Source organism: Babylonia areolata, chromosome 3, assembly GCF_041734735.1.
Source record: "Babylonia areolata isolate BAREFJ2019XMU chromosome 3, ASM4173473v1, whole genome shotgun sequence".
In the NCBI taxonomy this organism is placed as follows: Eukaryota; Metazoa; Mollusca; class Gastropoda; order Neogastropoda; family Buccinidae; genus Babylonia; species Babylonia areolata.
Window position 1 is genome coordinate 30366110 of NC_134878.1, and position 22321 is coordinate 30388430.

At 40.7% G+C, this 22321-nt stretch overlaps 1 protein-coding gene across 1 annotated transcript in view; it reads left to right on the plus strand.

Moving 5' to 3' along the window:
- The window catches only part of LOC143280281 (uncharacterized), an 89570-nt gene that overhangs the window by 19495 nt on the left and 47754 nt on the right, over positions 1 to 22321 (plus strand). The window contains exons 15-25 of the mRNA XM_076584911.1: positions 208 to 364; positions 1355 to 1541; positions 3276 to 3461; positions 5079 to 5214; positions 9190 to 9386; positions 10972 to 11131; positions 12811 to 12933; positions 13645 to 14669; positions 16094 to 16148; positions 17588 to 17826; positions 18760 to 18787. Coding sequence (XP_076441026.1) covers positions 208 to 364; positions 1355 to 1541; positions 3276 to 3461; positions 5079 to 5214; positions 9190 to 9386; positions 10972 to 11131; positions 12811 to 12933; positions 13645 to 14669; positions 16094 to 16148; positions 17588 to 17826; positions 18760 to 18787 — 2493 coding nt within the window. The remainder of the gene's footprint in view (positions 1 to 207; positions 365 to 1354; positions 1542 to 3275; positions 3462 to 5078; positions 5215 to 9189; positions 9387 to 10971; positions 11132 to 12810; positions 12934 to 13644; positions 14670 to 16093; positions 16149 to 17587; positions 17827 to 18759; positions 18788 to 22321) is intronic.

A 22321-nucleotide genomic window follows, 5' to 3' on the forward strand; every position in this document is an offset into this window, starting at 1 on the left:
CAGCAAACTTAAACACATCTTCTCTACATACTAGTAGTCACACACACACACTAGTGTGCGCGCATGCACGCACGCACGCACGCCAAAACACACCACACCAAACTATAACATACCACACACACACCATACCACACATGCACAGAGGTTGAGAAAAAGAGGAGTTCTGTGAAGTTAAGGCTCTTCCTCATATGGAAGTTGTTTGTGCAGGTGGTGCCAGTACCAGTGCTGATACAACAGGCCTGATAATTGATCTTCCAGTGGATGAAGAAGAGAATGCTCCCTCTATCTTCGTGCCTGCTTTGAGAGGCAACAGGTCTCACAGCCAGCTTCCCAGTGCCTCCGTTTCTTTCTTAACTTCTGCGACGTAAGCAATTGAACTTAAAAGTTTTACTTAAAAAGACTGATGGTTCTCAGATCCATGGGTCCAACCCTTCTGTCTGGACATGGAAAATCAGTTATTAGATTTATTCAAAAACAGACCGTCCGTTTTCTGGGGGTGAGGGGGTGGCAGTGGGGGGAGTTCTATATTGTTTGCTAATGACCTGTTAAAAATGAAAACAGGAGTACTCTTGACTTGAAAGCATCATTTGTAGACCCCGTAGTGAAGACTTCAGGCTTTGAGAGGAGAGAGACCTGTCAGAGCGCCAGAATTTAAGTCACAGATTTCCAAAGGATCGATTGAAGTCAAGCCCGCAGTTGTCAAAATGTCGATCATGACAGAAGACAATCCTTACATGTCACATGTCCATATCTCTGAAAAGCAAATTACCCACACATACACGCACACACACACACGCGTGCACACACATGTAAGCATGTGCGCACACACACACACACGCACTCACAAAAACGCACGCACACATGCACATATACATGTAAGCGCCAGTGTGCGCAATCTCCATCCCTGTGAAGACCCAAGGGCCATGAGTACATCTGCTTGACCCTTTGTTCATTCAGCAAAGCTGCAAATATTTGCCACTTTTTCCACAAGTAACTTTGTGGTGATTGAAACAGCAACTTTGTGGCAAGTCCGTTTCTGTTTGATTTTGCTACAATTGTAGAAGTAGTATGCATTAATCATTAGAAAGTAACTGCCTTGGCTCTCTGGCAGAAATTGTGTTGTGTGGACAATACAGTAAAAGGTTGATACTTTCTGAGGTGCGTCAACAGTTTAGAAAAGGCAGGGGAGATGGGCGGGGGGTGCACCTATTCATACTTTGCGTGCTCAATGAAAGAGCTTTAAATCAGCTGATTACTGCTGAATGAGCAGGTGATGATAGATAGGAGGTTTACTTTTATTAGGGTTATACTGCAGTGTGACAGTAATTGCTTGGTGTGGGTTATCTTTTGTCAGGAGCACCAACAACCTGCCTGCAGTGTTCCGGCCCCGCATGCTGGTGTCGGGCAGGTCAGGACAGGGGCAGAGTGTTCATCTGGCACCGGCTGCTCTTCACCTCATGGAACATCTACCGGTGCACACCCTCAACTCCGCCACTCTCTTTGCCGCTTCGGCCAAAATGCCAGAGGAAGCTTGTGCCAACGTGAGTACCTGGATTATACTTAGCATGATTTTATTCTCCTTTTTTTTCTCTTAAAAAAAAGAAAAAAAGATACTGCATGTCTCAGAAAAACCTGTCAGCAAGGTTTTTCTTTTCTTTAAATATTAATGTATGTATTTTTAGCATGTTTTTGGCAGTCAGGTCTGTTGCTACAAACCATTACGTCTGTCTTTCTAACTGAAATTTCCTTTTGATACTTGATGATAATTGATTTTTAAAAACAAGAGAAAGAGAGAGGAGAAGACAAAGGGTTTACTGAACTGGGCCATCTATCCATGTCAAAGGGAACAGTGTGGACACACACACACACACACACACACACACACACACACACACACACACACACACACACACACACACACACACACTCTGGCAAATGTGCAAACACGGTTTACCATGTTTACACACATTACACATACGCGCACACATACACGTATACACGCGCGTACACACACACACACACATACGCACGTGTACACACACACACACACAGACAGCTGAATTGAAAACACACACATACACACACACTCTTTCTCACACACGCACACACATATAGCTGAGTTGAAAAACGCGCACACACGCACACTCACTCTCTCTCTCTCTCTCTCTCTGTCTCTCTCTCAAACACAAACACACGCACGCATGCACACACATGCACACGCACACACAGAGCTGAATTGAAAACACACACACACACACACACACTCTATCTCTGTCTCTCAAACACACACACACACACACACACACACACACACACACACAGAGTTGCATTGAAACAAAACAAAAAGCATATAAACTCTCTCTCTCTCTCTCTCTCTCTCTCTCTCTCTCTCTCACAGTCACACACACACTCTCTCCCCATCCTTGTCCTTCTTTTCAGCACACACACACACACACACACACACACACACACACACACACACACACACACACACACAGCTGAATTGAAAAGAACATACATATGCACATACACTCTCTCAGACACACACACACACACACACACACACACACACACACACACAGAGCTGCATTGAAAAAATACAAAGCATTATACTGCCTCTGTCTCTGTGTCAGGCATACACACACACTTTCTCTCTATCCTCGCCCCTCTTTCACCACACGCACAGGGTTGAATTGAACACAAACACACACACACACACACACACACACACACAGATATGTGTGTGCGTGCGCTCAGAGATGCGCTCTCTCTCTCTCTCTCTCTCTCTCTGTGTTAATGGATATAACACATTACCAACTTTGCTCTCCTAATGCAGTCCGCAAGTTCCCCTCGCCTGTTTCGGTAAATTTCACAATTTTGGAATCTTATCTCTGCATACAGATAAAAACTAAGAGAGAGGGGAAGGGAAAGCTGTCTTGAATAAAATAAATTATGGTTACTGAAGTCAGCCATTTTGTGTTGGTGATTTTGTCGCATGCTCCTTTTTTTGTCTTTGGAGATTGGTATCTGTATGTGATTACTGAAAACTTCACTTGTGTTTGACAATTAGCTCTAAATCACGTCTTGGTTAGTACAAGAAAGATAACATGAAGAGTGTATTAAAGTGGAAATGCCACCATTTCCATACTTCTGAAAACTTCCATAAAACTACTGAAAACTGGGGTTAAAATACTGAGAGGTATTTGGGGGCCTTTGCGGTCTGAAAGACTCTTTTCTAAAACTGCAAATCCAAAAAAAATTATAATGGCTGACAGGTATTCCATGAGGCCAAGCGCACAGCTCCCAGCATCATCTACATCCCATACGTCAATGAGTTATGGGGTGTGGTCAGCGACAGTATGCGGGTGACCTTTCTGACCTTGATTCGCAGCCTGAGTCCCTCCACTCCCATCCTCATGCTGGCCACCAGTGAATCGGCTTACGTGGATCTTGATGATCAGGTATTTTTTTCTTTTCTTCCTTTTATAGTCTTACCTGTAAAAGATGTTCCATTGCAGATTTATTTTTAATGTGTGTGTGTGTATTTTTTGCCTGAATGACATTTCACCAATAAGTGTTTGTTCCTATCACGCATCTTATAAAATATGGTCCTGTGTACAAACTTGTATTTATTTGTACTAATACAGATGTTGCTTTGATGAAAATTCTGATAAAAGGAACTGTTCGAGCACTCTCACAATTCATTTACTTCGTAATGTTTTGTTTAGGGATTTGTAATACAGGGTATGCATTCTGGAAATGAGAGATCCTCAGTATAAGCCCTAACTCTTCTGTGTTCATGGGCTGCGGCTCCCATGTTCACTCATATGCACAAGTGGACTTTTACAACTGATCTTACCTCCGCCATGTAGGCATTTATATTCTATTTTCAGTGGGATAGAGGAGAGAATATGCCAAGTTTGTTCTTGTTTCCCTGACCCATGAACCAGGGATGAGAAAATCTGTGAATCTGAGAGTCCCAGGGGTCTGTCATGAGATTCATGTAAATCTGTTGAGAAAATCAAGAGGTACATGTATTTGTGATTGGTTCGTTTTCCGTTGATTGGACTCACTCCGTTTTTCTACATGGTTTGGATTCTTACTTGATTGCGGTGAACTGTATGCTTGAGAGAACCTGTTTGAAAACACAACCCAATCCGGTACTTTTCTTCACAGTTGCACACATGGATCTGAATCTGAATTAAATACACTAAGAAAACCACAGTTGCATGCATGGAACTGAATTTGAATTAGATACACTATGGAAATCACAGTTGCGCGCATGGATCTGAATCTTAATCAAGTACACTTAGAAAGTGGAAAAACTTTTAATCAATCATGAAAGAGGGCAGTTGATATTGATATATATATCTATCTTACCAATTCAGTGATTCACCATGCACCTTTTCAGTACTCTTTTTTTTTTTTTTTTAGATGAAATTTTTGATAGCAGACGAGCCTTCTAAATACTTTTAAACCATGTTTTTGATTCAGCTTCAAACTGTACCCTGCAATTTAGACGTACTTTTCACACACTGTTCTTTTAAAAGGTCTTCAGTTTATGGAGGTTTTGCCCCCTTATCTCTGCAAGAGGCATCGCCCAATGCAAGGCCTAGCACGCACCCTCCAACCCCCCACCCCCATACGAAGGGGGTTCAGGCACTAGCGCATCTGTTGTCCTTGGGGATAGGGAAAATCTCCACCCTTCATAAACCAGCCGTCCAGCACTTAACCACCCAGGTGTCACACCCATCTGAGACCCAACTGATAGGGGGATTCTCTCTACCACCCCACTTCCCCTTGAACTTCAGTGATGGTTTAGGTTCAGTTCCCTCTAGGAAGATTTTTTTTATTATTGTTGAGTATACAAACAACACAAGTTCGGGAGACTTGCTTTTGTCTGTATTCAGATACTCACCGAGGGGCTAAAGGATGAGGTGGTGTGGCAGTTTTGTGTTGACAGCTTGGAGTCGGTTTCAAAACATTTGAGGGGAAATGTACGACAAGAAATGAATGCTATTTAAAATGATAGAACTGGAAAGGCTCATGGTTATAAGTGATTATTTTTTTGTCCACAGTTGAAAATGTTGTTCAGCGTGTCAAGTGGAGAAGTGGTTGAGGTGGACAGTCCTACAAAGGAAGAGCGCAAAGCGTTCTTCCATGATCTCATTATATGCCGGACGGTTCAGCCTCCACCCACTCACAGAAAAGCAGGTGAGAAACAATGAAACCCATGTTGACCTAGAGAAAAGATATCTTCGTTGGTGTGTCAAGTAATAATGATTTTTAGTTTTGACGCTGATCTGTAAAACAATGATTTGAGTCGGTGCTGTCATGCTGTCTTTACCGTCTATGTTTTGGGCCATGTATGTCTGTGGTAAACTTTTAGCACATGAAATGGGGAATAAAAGTCAATGTTTCTGCACAGCATTCTGGAAAAAAGACATGATCACAGTAGAACTTTGATCTTGCATCCAAAGTCATAGATAGGAAATGGTGATTGATCATGAGGAGAACTAAAAGTATTGACAGTCAAGCACAGGGGCCAAAGATCAAAGTCATGATTTGGCAGAACAGAACAAGTTTAGAAGCACCATAGAACATGGGTCTTGCATCCAGTGTTTGTTGACTTGAGACAGTGATTCGCCATTGGGAGAGCATTAGTTGAACTGAACTGACTTCTAAGGTTTATCAACACAACAGTGTTTGTCAGCAAAGTAGAGTTTGGGACTTGCATCAAATATTCATGAGACTTGGTACTAGCTTGGTACTTAACAGATTTTCTCATTCATCAGATGGACACCCCAGTCACTTGAAAGATTATTTTTCCCCTTGAGAGTCAAAGATCAAATGTTAGGGTTACAAGATGATGCTATTTGAAAAAATATATCATGCCATGAAATGAAACCAGAAAAAAAAAGTGTTGTGAAAGCCTACACATTTTTTGTGTTACTGAACAAGCATGCGACAGTGTTAATAAAATTTGTATCGAGAGCATTGGGCAGTCAATACCATTTTGTCCTTAGATAGCATCCCCAGTCCTCTCTTCTATATATAACAGTAATGACATCATAATTTTGTTTTTAATTGGCGAACTGGCTTTTCATCTTACATCTGTGGGTAACATTGAAAGAAGAGATTATGGTTTTTCAGAGAGATCTCATGCTGGCACTTCTTGGTTCTTCCCACAAGAACACAAAAGGAGGAAGACAAATATGTGTGAAGAGTGGAAATTGATTTCTGATGTTTCCACCATGACTGAAATGTGTGAAGTGTCAAACCGTGGGAAACACTACACTGCAAAACCAAGAAGCAAGCACACCAAGATTTGTGATAAGAATTCTGCCCAGAACTCCACCCTTGGTGGGGTTCAGGGGTCTGGAGGAGAAGGCTCCATTTCAGCAAAGTGTCAGCCATTGGTGATCCTTCCTAGGTTGCCATCAGGTCTGGAAAGACAGTTTCAGCATCAGACTGATGTGACTGGGAAAAGTAAAGCTGTTCAAAAGCCTAGGTCATATGGAGAAAGTAAAGCTGTTCAGAAGCCGAGGTCATGTGAAGATACTAAAAAGCCATTGTTTATCCACCGTCAGCCTTGTGTTTACAATTTACGTAAAATCATTTCAAAACCTAGTTCTTCAGCAAGAAAAATAGCCACCCCAGTGCAGTCAAGAGGAAGAATAACACATAGTATCATCAGTCAAAGACAAAGAGCTCATTTAAACAGCAACTATTCTGCCTCCAGTTTTCTTACCCTGAATACGCCCATTTATCATCAGCTGCTAAGCCATCCTATCAAGCGATATCCCTCACGACGATCTCCGTACAACAAAAAATTGGAATCCTGTGAGCAAGGGGATATATTTGATCATTGGCTGCAGTTTAATAATGCGTTGTCACAGATACCATGGCATCCCAGAGGTAGTGTTTGAGCATGGTCATGCAGTTGAAGTTATGTTCAAAATTTCAGAGCATTTGTTTAAAGCATGGTCTTCATTACATTCATTCCAAGAAATTTTCGCATTGAATGATACAAATATTTTGCCTGGCAGAGAACACTTTAGTTGTGCTCACACTTGCTTGCTCTTGCTCTTTCTATCTTAACTCTTCAACGCTCCCCACCACTTTTTGTACATGTGTGTGCATGCTGTCTGGTTCCATCATATGTTATGATATCTGTATCACTGTTTGACATGTCATTTACCATAAGTTCTTTATTTGTGACTCATGAATGTAAGCATGAACCTGACAAGGACTTGAACATTTTGTCTTGTCTTCCTTCTCCGCATCAGTTTTATGTTAATGAAATCAATTTGGTGCATGTACTGTGTTTCCCTTAATAGGGGTGTGAATGTCAGAATTCCAGAATGAAAAATTTTTGGATTGGTGTTTGTTTCCAGATAGATAAGGAAAGTTGCAATAGGCATGAACATGATAAATAACAGGTGTAATATCAGTACAAGTAATCTTGGACTCTGCTCTCCTTGGGAATTTTTTGGTTTTAAATGGAAGTATGAGGAAAGTATTATATGGAATGATAGTGTTTAGTCTCAAATTCATGTTGACGTCTTTAGTTTGAAAGTTTGAAAATATTCCATTTTTGACTCACTTGTGTAAACAAAGTGAGTCTATGTTTTAACTCGGTGTTGTGTGTGTCCGTGTTAAACTGCCATTTTCTCTGGAAATACTTTGCCAATACCAAAATTGGCTTAAACTTAGTATGAAAAAAAATCTTCACAGTGATACCAATAACAGATTGTAAGTCTCCCGAATTAAGCTGCATTTCCAAATCATTAACAAGTCTATTTCGTTGAGATGTGTTCTGAAATCTGAAAATTCTAAAAACTGCTTTCCACTGACTTTGGCTGACAACGAGGAAGGTTGTGTTTGAAGACGACATGACCTCATGTTTCTTGTTCTCAGTCAAAAGGAAAGAAACACAAATTCTGGACAGAACACTGACAGTGATACAAACAACACCATCGACATGTTTACTGCATATAAATATTCTAAAGTGGACACTGAATTGTCTGGAATGAATATAAAAGAAAAATTGAATCGATTGTTTTTTTTTTTCAGCCCGTTGTAGACTGATTTGTGCAGATCTAGAGATGTACAGTGTGTTGTGATGTGGTTGAAGGAGATGGCAGCATCTCCTTTACTTCCAAAATAAAAGAATAATCAAGATATAATAAAACACGCAAAAAACATGATTTAAATGGCGTTATTACGTCCATTATAATCACATCTATTTATCGCATGAAGTTTTAAATTAAGGCATTTGACATCAGATGTGCCACAGCCTTCGGGATTAGTCTGCGTGCATCAGAACTGAACATGCGTGTTTCTATCCCGCTTGCATGCCCTTTTAAAAAAAAATTAAAAAAAAAAAAAATTCCCAAGTTTATTTTATATATTATATTTAATACAGAGCACTTTTCAAAAAAAAAATTTAATCTCTTTTTTTTTTTCTCTCCTCGTGATTCCTTTACTGGATAAAGTGTGAAGCACAAGTGAGTCCTGAAGGCTTTGCCTCTTGTTCCAGTTTGGAAGCATAGCTTTGATTTTCTGCTTTTGTCCCAATTACCAACCTCAGCTCAGTTTCCACTTGCACTCCTGTATATTTACCAGTGACTGTGTGGAAATAGCCTGACTTATTCATTTGTCTATGATTTAATGCACTGCATTATTTCCCAGTTCATTTATATTTTGATGATGCGTGATTTCTAAGACAAAACAGCTAACCAGTGTGACTTTGGTTGGTTAGTTTTAAGTTGCAAGCCTTTAACAGTGTCTTTTATTAAGTTAAAGTGTAAATGGTTAACATTCAGTATCAAGGAAAGTAAAAAATACCATTTGCTTCCTAAAAATGAAAAGAATCCCAGCAATTTGTAAAGGGTTTGACATATGGAAAGAGAATTATTTGGAAAACCCTGAAAACAAATTGACGAGTATCAGATAGATGATGGAATGGGTCATGCATGTCAGAATGCAGTGATCACATTGTAGATAAATACAATTTTGAATGGGGTTTGGGCACAAAGTGGCTGTGGCATGATTTGAGACTTTTGTAATGCTTTGATTTGATCATTTTTTGTGTCCTTTTCCCTCCCATCTGGGACTTGTTTATATTGTACTTGTAGGTAGATATTGTGAAGGCATGTGATAACTATCTGCTGTATCTTTGCACAGCTCACCGAGTGTTGGAACAGCTGGCCAAAGCCCCACCGCCAGAGCCCCGGAAGCTGACTGACAAAGAACAGAAGATGCTGTATGACCAGGAGGAAGACACCCTGAGAGAGCTGCGCATCTTCCTGCGAGACATCCTGAGCAAGTTGGGCAGAGAGAAGAAATTCACCATCTTCACCAAACCAGTGGATGTGGAGGAGGTAATGAAACTTGATTACATTTACCTGGGCTCTGTTGCTGTATTACTTTGTGTTAAAAGGAGGGACTATCAAGGAGTTACATATACATAAAAACCATGCAACGGAATTGACAGTACTCAAAAGTCCGGCATGAGATTTGTTTGATTATAGTTGAATTTCAGACCAAGGAAAGCTGAGATGGGTCATCTCATGATTTGTCCAAATCCCATTGAGAAAATAGGGTTTTGAGGGGATTGGGGTGAAACCTTGGATGCCTGACCAATGAGGACTGATTGGTGCAGCTTCACACCAGTCACAGTGATCTGACTAATACCATTAATGAACACTTTTGGGAGTCCACCCAGCTCATTCAACTTCCCTCGTTTTCACCACCTCCCAGCCTTTCCTGTTAAGTGGCCCCGCAAACCCACACACACAATACAAACAGCACCCAGTTATGGTCTGTTAGTATGTGGTGCAGCCACACGCACAGTGCATGTGTCAGCTGACGGGATCTCTGTAGCAGCCAGCTGAGGGGCTAAGTAAACTCAAGATTTATGAAAATAAATGCCTACATGTTCTTACGAAAGAAGGGCAACATCAAACTGAGACACTGCCAATGTTTCTCATACAACAGCAACAACAACAACAAAAAAACAAGAACCAAAAACGCCACATTCTTACGTCCCCACAACGGCCCATTTCTCATATGTGTTTATCCGATGAACTCTTCAATCATTGTTACTTAGATCTGAGTGAAATATGTTACTTCGATCAAACCGAGAGATTCCAGTTTCTTAAGTTCACTTTGCATGTGAATTGGAAAGGATCAGTCGAGATTTGATCAAAACGGTACTTGGCTCCAAGATATAAATAAAAAAACACACCATCAGAGCACTGCGTGAATCACTCCTGTCTTCGCGCACGCGTGTAAACACACAAAATTTTCCACACTTAAACCTAATTTTGACAGGGAACTACACATACACACCCACACACACATTTCCCATGTGTCACACACACAACACAACACAACACAACACAACACACACACACACACACACACACACACACACACACACACACAACGCAACACAACACAACACAACACAACACAACACAGAGGTGCGCACAAACACACCATCATACCATTACTTTCACACATACACAGACACACACGCACACACAAACACATACAGATCTTAAAAACATCTGTCTCTGTCTTAAAGTTCTTTACCCAAAAATGAAGACATCAGATGGTAAAGATTTTGAGAACCATGATGTCCCCAAAGCTGATTTTTACAGGTTGATAAGCACAAACACTTCAGTTGAGGAAAAATCAGGCTGATTTTGTTCTGTGGGTTGAGATGGCACAGATGGATTGATGATCCTTGAGTGCAGATTTTATATTTTGATACAGAGAAAAACCTTCAGTTTTAGAGGGCCCCCAGACCCCACCAGGGGCAGTGCCCCCTGGACCCTCACCCGGGGCTATCTACTGCCCCCAGACCTCCACATTTCAGACTTGAGTCACAGTTTCTTAATCTTATGCCTGAAAGTATCTGTCAAATTTGATAGTCATTTGGATGGTTAATGTCTGTTTCAGGTGCCGGATTACTATGATATAATCAAGAATCCCATGGACCTGTCCACCATGATGTCCAAAATAGACCTCCATAAATACAACACCGCCAGTGCCTTCCTTGATGATATCTTCCTCATCTGCAGTAACGCTCTTGAGTACAACCCTGACAGAGGTCCAACAGGTAAGGCAGCAACAGCTGAAGCCTAAGATCCATGCTTTGAATCTCAGGGATATGAGAGCTACGTGAAAACACATAAATGCACTTTTCCGTTTATTTATTTAGAAAAGAAGAAAAAAATTGTCAGTCATTTGGGTGTGACTGACTGACGAAAAGCCCCAATCTACTCCTGAGATCTGTGCAAATCAAAGGAGATGATGGGGCAGTGGGTGAGACTTATATGACATGTTACAGACAACAGCTGTTGTGATGCTAAGTATGGGGTGATTAAAGGGGAGTGGGGTGGGGTGGGGATGGAAGACTGTGACTGGAGGGGTCGGAGGAGAAGTTGGAGAGTAAGTGAGAGAGAAAGAACTAATGCATGTTGTTTTAAGTATTTTAAAGTTGTACTGTCTTATGTTGCCCTGTCACCCACAAGCCAGTTTTCCATATATTTTATATGATATTAAACTGATTTGATTGATAATATATGTGTATATTAAGATTGCTTTTTGTTAATTTCCAAACTTGATCCTCTGATGATATTGCCAAATGCCCCCACCCCCACCCCTTATTTTCAGACAAACACCATGATTGCTCCAAGATTTTTGGCCTGACATGTTTTTTTTTTTGTTTTTTTTTTCTTCTTTATTTTGTGTTTTTGTGTGTGTGTGTGCAAATGAATACACTCACAAAAAAAGAAAAACAAAACAACTATAGAATAAAGAAACAATGGTGATTCCTGCTTGGTTTTGAGGTGGCAAACCATTTTTTTTGTCAGCTGCGGGGGAGAGGGGGGAGGGTGCCCCCCAAACCTCCCGTTGCCTAAGAACCCTTCCAACAACAGGATTTTTCATTTCAGTCCCCGTCACATCCCTGAAATACGTTTTACGTGTAAAGCTGGGTGCTGACCAAAGTTTAGGTCTAGATCTGATTGCAGACTTTCTGTTGAAGTTATGTTTTATCTAGAGAGAGAACATCATGCACTCTTCAGTTATTAAAAGGATAGTCATTAAATAATGACCTGTCCTCAACTTTTAGATCAATGGTGAGATCATTGAAGAACTGGGAATTGTTAAATTTTGGTTCCTATGTTAACTAACCCAATGTGTGTGAACACTGTCTTTTATGCCTGGGTGCACTTCAAAAGTGATATTTTGGGAGTGGAGTGGGAAGAACAGTAGATACCAAATAACCTGATTCTGGCATAATGGTAGATATTGGTTTTAAAAAAAAATTGCTCAAAAGGAATTGTTCTAAGTCTACTGTCCTTTGGGGGGGGTGGGGGTCTGGCACACACTCTTGCTCTTTCTTTCTCTTTCCCTTCCCCCCCACACCTTTGCCTCTCTTTATCGTCTATACAGCTGATCTCACTGCCCTGGTTCTGGCTCTGAAACTAGTTCACAAATCTAACCTCAGAAACATCTGCTCTTTTGGCTCTCACTGGCCGAAAAATTAATCATCCTCCACTAATCACAGTTGACAGATAATACACAACTTTAAAACTAAGGTTACAACATTATTCTAACCAGGATTCCTGGTCACCTAAGCAATTGAGGGAACAAAGTCACATCAGGGTTGCATATGAATCTAGAAAGCTTGCATTTTTATTCTGTTCATGAGTAAAGATTGTTTCAAGTTCATTGTCATCAGCTCTTGATGACATCATGAGTATGAATTTGTTTATTTCCATGACTGTGCAGATCGTGGAATACGCCACCGTGCATGTGCTCTGCGAGACATGGCTCAGGCCCTGCTGAAGGCAGAGCTGGATCCAGAGTTTGAACGGGTCTGCCAGGAGATTGCTCAATCCAGGAAGAGCAGGGGTAGGTACAGCATTGGGGAATCTGCCCACTCTGACAGTTTGGACATAGTAATTGTGATTTTGCACTCGTGCAACTATGATTGCCTGTGAAGAATATGCCTGAATGATGTTTGGTAATTTTTGGTTTATGGACATTTTTGTCAAGTTTTTATTTTGTAGTTCAACTGTCTTGTTCAGTAGAAGTGCATTGTCAGATTTTTTCCCATGTCAGTATCCAGAGACCTGCCCATGACAGGCATGATCCCTATGAAAGGTGAAGGTCAGGAAAAGGTATACTGATGATAATAGGAAAAGCTTGTGTGTTCAGAAAAGACGAGGGTTTCATCAGATTTGGTTCAGTGATTGGTCATGGCAGAAAAAAAATCCAATTAAAAGTCTAGGTAAGGAGTTCAAGGTCACAATATGGCAGAATGGAAGAAAAAAATTAGTTTGATAGAGGTTGGGTTTTTCTTCCAACTTGGCACAATGATTGATTATGGTAAAAAAAAAATAAAAAAAAAAAAAAGTCCTGTTGCAAGTTGAAAATCTTTACATTGTTCTTTTTTTCTTCTTTTCATACATAATTCCTGTGTTTTATGATGATGTCACATATGATCCTTGAAGGCCTTGCTTTTATCGTTCAGTATGTGACAGAATCAGGAACTGTTGTCATATAACTGTTGAGTGATGCTTTTATAGGACACCTTTTATTTATCCTCTTCTTTCTATTTAGGTGCAGATTCTTCCAAGAATGTTCCTGCTTTTTACCACACTCGGCCTCCTGGGAAGTATCCAGCCCTGTCTGGCAGTCCTGAACTAGTGAAGAACGCTGCTCCCCAGCCTGTCCAATCAGCTATCCCTGAAGGATGTCGCTACAGCCGTCGCGTGCGTGGCCTGGATGCTGACCGCACCCTCCCTCTGGAAGTTGTGGAGAAGACTGCCCAGGTGGAAAAGTCTCTCTTGGGCAAGGACCAGGAGTCTGTTGAAAAAGAACAGGTTGTTGCTGAAGAATCGGGACATCAAATGGATGAGGGTGTGAAAGCCGAAGAAGGCAGCAAGAAAGTGAACAGTCAGAACTCATCTGCGGAGAGTTCCAGTGTGACTGACAAACATGCAGAATCTGCTGCTGCTCAGGCAGACTGCATGTGCCCCAGCACTTCTGGCAAAGGATCTACTCCCGTTCTCTCAGGGAAAAACCCCAAAGGCAGCAGTGACTCCAAACACTCGTCCAGTCATGCCAGTAAGAAAGCCAGCATGAGGAAGAAATGCCCATGGTTGGCAACACGTCGGCGCAGGCGACACCATTCCACCGCAGCCCACAGACCGGACATGGTGAGTCATGTGTCGGATGTGGATGTTATCAGTGATGAAGAATCGATGGACACGGAATCCAGCCCAAACACAAAGCAGCCAGAGGGATGGGACAGTGTGCAGAGGACCCAGCATGAAGAGTCTCCTGTGTCAGCTGCCAATCCAGCCAATGCAAACATGGCCAGGACTCTCAACAGCACTGACAACATTCCAGGGTCACAGCAGCAGGAGTGCAGCAGCTCCAAGGAGCAGTCCAAACAGAAAGGTGCAGCCAGCCTTCAGGAGAAACCTGGGGACGAGAGCGGTAAGCCCAGCAGGTTGGCTGTTGCCCGCAGTCTTGACATGGAACTGATGGTGGTGGCCACAGACAGTGGCATCAGCAGTGAGAGCAATGGAGACTCCCGAGACAGCTTGGACCACAACAACAGCAACCGCAACAATGGCACGGTAAGTAGAACAAACATGTGATCGGGTCAGTTTAATGTGACAGTCAGAAAAGGCATATATATCTGGTTGTGTATTGGAAAGAGTGTAAAGAGAGTGCTAATTGCAGAATGAAATGAAAGCTTTGGTTTGAAAAGAGCTGTGTTGAACAAGACTGACAAAAATGTAAGTGGTGCCGGGGCTAGCTCACTTGTCCTTCACAGTGAAAATTATGTTGGTCACCATCTGGCTTGGGAACAAGTTTGGAATTTCTGAATCTGTCAGCCAGTTGGATACCAGGCATATCAAATGATATCTGTGTTAGTGGACTGCAACTCACATTCACTTGTATACATGTACAAGTGGGCTTTTAGTTATACGTGAAAGTTTTCACCCTAACATGTAGGTAGACCATCTTCAGTATGTATATAATATGCATACACACACGCAGTACATACACACATACACATATACATGTTTGCGTATACACAAACATAAACCCACACTTACCATTGTAATAATGGAATCCACTCTTTTGCAAAAACTAGTGCAAATCATCTGTCTGTGGATATTTTCTTTGGTGTTGTATGTATATTGTAATTTCTTCAAAAAGGATGGCAGTGTTGGTTTTTATATTGATTATCTATTGACATGTATACATCAAATTTGGCAGCCAGTAGAAAAAAAGTCAAGTATGTCATCAATTTCTTTCTCTCTCTCTCTCTCTCTCTCTCTCTCTCTCTCTCTCTCTCTCTCTCTCTCTTTGTCATCTTCTCTAAATAATCAATTTGGTGTCATATACTGTACCATGTCAAACTGATGGAAACTAGGCCTATCAGTTTGCTCTGCTTGGCCAAATTTTGCGCGGCTAACAGTGAAAAGACCACCCGTCTTGCCTGCTCCGCTCATATCCAATCAAATGCTTTTAAAAGCTACAAGCGCTGAATCATTTCGTGGCCATCAAGAAAATGCCCCATGAGAACCATGGCAGAGACGCGGGGACGGACGGGTGGGAATTCAAGTTTGACATGGTAAGTATATGTATCACCAAACATGGAGTATAATACAAACTCCTCTTTTTGGTGTCATATACTGTACCATGTCAAACTGATGCAGGATTTAAAGCAAATGTGAGTTGCAGTCTACCAACACAGATATCATTTGATATGCCTGGTATCCACCTGGCTGGCAGATTCAGAAATTCCTAACTTGTTCCCAAGCCAGATGGTGACCAGCATAATTTTCACTGTTTCATTGTTAGCCGCGCGAAATTTGGCCAAGCAGAGCAAACTGATAGGCCTAGTTTGCATCAGTTTGACATGGTAAGTATATGTATCACCAAACATGGAGTATAATACAAACTCCTCCTTTCAGTGATAAGTGTCAGTCACATTCAGTATTTATTTGTTTGTTTATTTCTGATGAGACATGGTTATGATTGTTTTCAGACTGAGGGTCATGAGCAAGTGGAAAGTAGCACAGCTGCAAGTACATCAGCATCAGGTATGTGACATGTGTATTCACTCTTTGTTGCTCATACTTTACCAATCAGTGGGCAGGAAATATGTCCAGTTTGAAGTCGAAAGTAATAGGTCTTTCACACATTGTAGAAAAGATTGAAAGAAAAATGTGGATGTTGGGGGAGGAAAGTTATATTCCAGATGAACAAATATTTTATGAACATGCAAAATCCTTACATTTCTCTGCCAATAGCCCAGCTATCTTATCTTGTGTGTATGCATGCACAATCCATTGACCATTCCTTCTTCCTCTCTATCACTCATGCACTGATAAGAATAATGATTGATCTTTACCCAACCAAAACTTGTGCACACATTCATTCATGTAAAACTCAGTCAAATATCCATGATTACTGCTTGACAGCAAAAGAACAGTGGAGTGATGGCCTAGAGGTAAGACATCTGCCTAGGAAGCGAGAGAATCTGAGTGCACAGGTTCGAATCACGGCACAGTCACCAGTATTTTCTCAGCCTCCACTAGACCTTGAGTGGTGGTCAGGACGCTAGTCAGTCGGATGAGACGATAAACCAATGTCCCGTGTACAGCATGCACTTAGTGCATGTAAAAGAACCCACAGCAACAAAAGGGGTGTCCCTGGCAAAATTCTGAAGAAAAATCCGTTTCGATAGGAAAACAAAAAAAACTGCTTGCAGGAAAAAATACCAAAAAAAAAAGGGTGGCGTTCTCAGTGTAGCAATACACTCTGCCTGGGGAGAGCAGCTTGAATTTCACACAGAGAAATCTGTTAGGACAGAAATTAGCAATACATCAGTGCAAAAATTAGGAGGAAGGGTGAATTTTATGTGACACATTTTATGGCCTTAAATATTATGCTCTGGAAATCTGTTGTGACAAAAATTAGTAATATAATACATCAGTACAAAAATTAGGAGGAAGGGTGAATTTTATGTGATACATTTTATGGTTTTAGTATTATGCTCTGGATTTCTAAACTTTTGATGATTTGATGGAGGAGAGTAGCAGAATGATTAAGACACTTTATCTGCCTGTACAGTGTCTGTGAAGGTCTGGTTTGAATCCTGATCTCATCCTTTCTCACAAGTTTGATTTGAAAATCGAACTGAGCGTCTAGTTTTTAGGATGAGACGATAAACTAAGGTACTGAGTACAGCATGCACTTGACACACTGAAAAAGAACCCATGGTAACGTTAGTGTTCTCCTCCAGCAAAATTCTGCAGAAGTCCACTAATAGGTACACAATATTAATATTTATATGCATGCACTCAAGACCTGACTAACATGTTGGGTTATGTCACTCAGGCATCTGCCAACCAGGTGTATAGTATATATATATATATATATATATATGGGTTTGTCTGAACACAGTGACACCTTGAAAAACTGAAACTAAGCCTTTGATGATCTAACTCTTTGATATATTCAGCATTTGCCTGTGTAGCTTCCTTTGCCCGCACGCGGTCGCGCACCCAGAACCCCCTGCAGATGAGCGCCCTGGCAGCCCTGGAGGTGGAGGTGGGGCAGGTGGTGGTGGACAAGGAGCAGCTGGTGCAGCTCCTTAACAAGGTGGTGCAGCGCACTGAGGGCTTCACTGTGGAAAGACTGCAGCATCTGTACAGTGTGCTGAGCTGCAATATCTACAACCACAGATACCAGCTGGACAAGGCCCTGCTGGTGGAGGTAATGGTGTTTGTATTGTATGCCTGCATACACACATGCACACACTAAACACACGCGCGTGTACACACACACGCACATGCACACACACAGAGGCTTGTATTGAAAACAATGCACGCACGCGCACACACACATGCACGCACATACACACGTGTGTGCATGATCTCCATCCCTGCCTTGTCACTTTTCGCAAGAATCACTTTGTAGCACTGAAGTGCAGTACAACAAAAACTTGTGCCTCAGACTGCATTAAGGTGGAATTGCATTGATCAGCCAGTAATGCAGCAATAAACAGACGTGGCTGCAGTTAGATTTAGACTTTGGATCTAAAGATTCATTCCCATTATATGCATGAAATATGAGAAAACTCTGGTATATGGGTATATTCTTCTCATTAATTGTCTCACATGACCATGTGTTTATGAAGGAAACAAGTAGAAAGTAATTCTTCTATACCTATTTATTTTTCTTTGTGTACTAAGTTGTGTATGTCTAGAATTAGAAATGCATATGCCATGCATTGTCAGAAAATGAAGTATTTGATAAGTGATGTCAAGATAGTGAGTCACACACATTTACTTCCCATTGTATGATCTAAATCATATAAGTCTTGATTATGTGAAAATGATGATCTGCAGATGTTGGACTTCCGCCCCCAATTATTGAGCTGTTAAAACCACCACATATAGAAATGAACATACAAAATTCTAACAAACTGCTGATAGGGCTGATTGGATCATGGTCAAATCTTGAACATTATCGAGCAACACACAAAGATGTTCTCCATTCTTTTGAGCGGAACCAGAATTTTGCAGGACTTGCTGTATGAAATGCGTCAGTGATGAGCAATCAGACAAAATGTTACTTTTTTGTTCAGTTGTGTATGATTGATATTTGATTTTCATGCTTGTGATGTTGCTGTCTTGGCTGTTTCAGGAGATGGGGGTGGCAGTCGAGAACGCCTGTCAGGAGACACTATATCACTGATGACAAGTCCACTAATTTCCGTAATGGGCATCTGATCTCGTGGTGCTTGCCAATCACTGCCACTTGTCGTCAGGGTTTTCCTTCCATCATTGTCTTCAGTCTTTTTGGCTTCTCAGGTCTTCATGAGCCTGACATCAGGGACAATGTTTTTCCTTTTTTAAATTATTATTATTATTCAGTGAAACCTGTTACTTGTACATTGTCTGTATTTTTTTTTTTTATATATCCCTGTTATCTACAATATGATTTATTTAAAAAAAAAAAAAAAAAAAAAAAGTCTGCTTTTTCTCCCCACTCATATTTTTCCAGGTCTTATATATATTATTTATTAAACTTATATATACCATTTGATTTATATCAGTTCAGCACTGACCTTGAGATGATGGTCTTTGTGGTGGACAGTGGGGAAGTTAAGCATGAAACTGAAATGTGTGCAATGTGTTTGTGTGTCTGTCAGCATGATACTCCTGTTATCATGCCAACCTGTTATGGTAAATGTGACCTGCAGTTAGATAGTTTTGCTTTTCAGGTAGCATCAAGACTGGCTGTAGTTCGTTCAAGACAGTGAAATATTTCCTGCTACATTGTGACAGCTGGCTTGGACAAACAAGTGCCAGTGCTACAGTTTTGGGTTGGTGTTTCTTTTCAAATAAATGATAAGCATTTTGATATCTAAGGAAGAGTCACACTGCAAAACTGCACTGCCTGTGTATCAGTTTGTCATCTTTAAAGTGTCCATGGCAAACTTTTTGCAGCCACTGGTTAATCAGCCTTTTCTAGATGCTCACTCTGGTTCTCATGGAGACAATAGCATTGTTCAGTCAAAGCAATGGTTCAGCAATATTGCTGGTGCCATTTGTATTCGCAGCACTTACTGTGCCTGATTCGTTTTTCTTTCGTAATCCAAATGAAGCCTTGCATGCCTCTTTGACTCGCCACTTGTTGATTATTCATTGGACAGTGCAGCATGGTTTTCATGGACGAGCATGATTTCTGGTCAACAGTCCAACAGCCTAATGTTGGAGTTTGTGAAAGTTATGATGAGAGGTTTTGTCAGTTCCAGAGGTTCATATTGCCCCCTGTTCCATCGGTCCCTTCTTGAATCCTGACTCTGTTCTTTGGGTTCCTTCATGCATCCAGTTCAGTGCTTCGATCCAGTCCCATGGGTTCCTCCTTACATCCACTTCCTTAGGTTTCTCCTTATACCCACAGCTTTAGGGTTCTTCTTGCATCATAAGGTTCCTTCTTACATCCATTTCAGCGGGTTCCTTCTGGCATTTGCACTTGATATATACTTGCTAATAGCAAGAAAAAGAATCCACCTTGTTGATGGGATTTTACTGGTATATGAATCAGAATCTGTACACAAATAGTCCTTTATAAGAATGCATGGACAGTGTTTAATTAGTGCTGTGTGTATGGCTGGGACACATCAGTGTAACCAAGAGGTGATCATCCAGTCTCATGTGCTATGGGCACTTACTAAGGAAGACTGCAAGGTGTTGTAATTCAACACTGAAAGCCAGAAGCCAGAGAAAATAAAAGACAGACTGATAATTGTATTTCTGTACTAGACTGATAACTATATTTCTGTACTGTGATTAACAAATGGCTTTTTCTGCTATAATTCTAGGGAGGAGGGGATAAAGAAAAAAGAAAAAAAAAGGTCTCATGTATGCCTTAAGCACAAGTTAGTTCTTATGCATGTGCATGAAAACAATAATTTTATCCCAGTTGTGGTGGTAAGTGTTCTCCATTTTGGGTTTTTTTTGTTTTGTTTTTTTCTTTTCTATGTCAGGATACAGGATTTAGTCTGTTACACTGCTTGATTCAATCTTGCAAGTTTATTATGCTGAAAGAGTGGCTGATATATAACAACGAATTTTTAACTCTATTAAATACTCAGATATTGTTCATGTAGCAGTATGTGTTCAAGTGTAGTTTTAGTGTGGAGGAATATGCCCCAACCTTTGCATGTTGCACACTTACACCATTATCTCTCACACCATGTTCACTCCAAGCCATAGCACACATTGATTGTAAACACACCTTTTCCAAACTGATTCATCTTACCTCTCTCTTCAAGTCAGTTTGACCATTTTTTGGTAATCATCTTCGAGTTAGCAGGTTTGATATTGAAAACAGTTTGGTGAAAGAGGTACAAGTCACACTCAGTTGTGTATGGTTTCCAAAGTTTGTCTTCAGGAATGTGGAAACATGGATATGCAAAACCCATCGACAGGGAAAGTTAAGTCATTGTGTAAGTTCAAACTGTCTATCACAACATGCTTTTTAGTTTGTGTACAAAGTCGTCATATTTTTATGGCTGAAGTTGGGCTCTTAGAAGAATGATCTTATCTTGAATGAAATGGTAGAGAAATTTGGGATCTTTAAAGAATTAAATACTGATATTGATACGTGATCATTTTGATCTTTCCTTGAATTTTTTTTTTTTTTTTTTCTAGTATGTGCTGTTTGTAAGGAAGGTGTAGCACAAGATGTTGGTGTTGCACTGTGGCAGAATGACCACACCATGTATCCTTGCTTGACGGTCTCTGTGTGGATCTGTGTGAGCTTTAGCCTTCGGGTCAAGGTCACACTTCATGGACCTCAGAGTGTGTTCCCAACACTGTTCACTCTGTGGCTGTTCCACTATGCAGATTTAGTGTTACTGTTGGGCAGTGAGATCTAGACAGGAGGTGTGTTATGAATACTTTGGAGCTAGCTAAGTGGGTGTGCAATGCATCATTTTGTTAAAATTGTAGAATTAGTGGTTGAAATAATAAATGATAGTTTCAGAAATTTGTAGATAATATGACGTTGAGATAAACAATTTGAGATTGTTGTTAAGACTGGCTTAGTGTTCTTGTTATTGACTGGGGGTGTATTGATTGTAAGAGGAAAAGATTAAATGCCCAGCAAAGGATTACCCTTTTTCTTTTCCATACACCTTTCCCAGTGAAAAACATTTGTTGAATGCTGAGATTATGTTTTTTAATTTAAAAAAAAGAAAAAGTTATATACCCATCATCCAGTTTCCCAGGCCTGGTCTTTGTAGATGACAAAACTTCACAAACCGGATCACTGGACTACAGTGTTATTTGAACACAATGCCCTACATCCATTAGAAAATACAAAACAGAACAAACACTAACTTTTATGTGGCAAAGCAATAAATACTTTGAAACTCTTGTTGATAGTATTGTGAGCTGTTGAGCATTTGGGAACCTATTTGTTCTTGCTTTGAGACAGTGACAGTGAGTTGTGGAGCATTTGGAAAAACCAGCCTTTACTTTTGTAATTTTTAAGTCATTTATATTATTATAAGCTGATGATAAATATGGGACCATTATTGCTCAAGTGTGTCACCTGCTTATATAAAGAGAAAAGAGTATGTTTAGGAATTTTTTTTTGTTTTCTTTTTAATCTTTTAGAGATAAAAGATGATGATGTTGCCTTCATGACTGGACAAAAGACACTCGCATCAGGTTGAAGCTTACTGAGAAGCTGC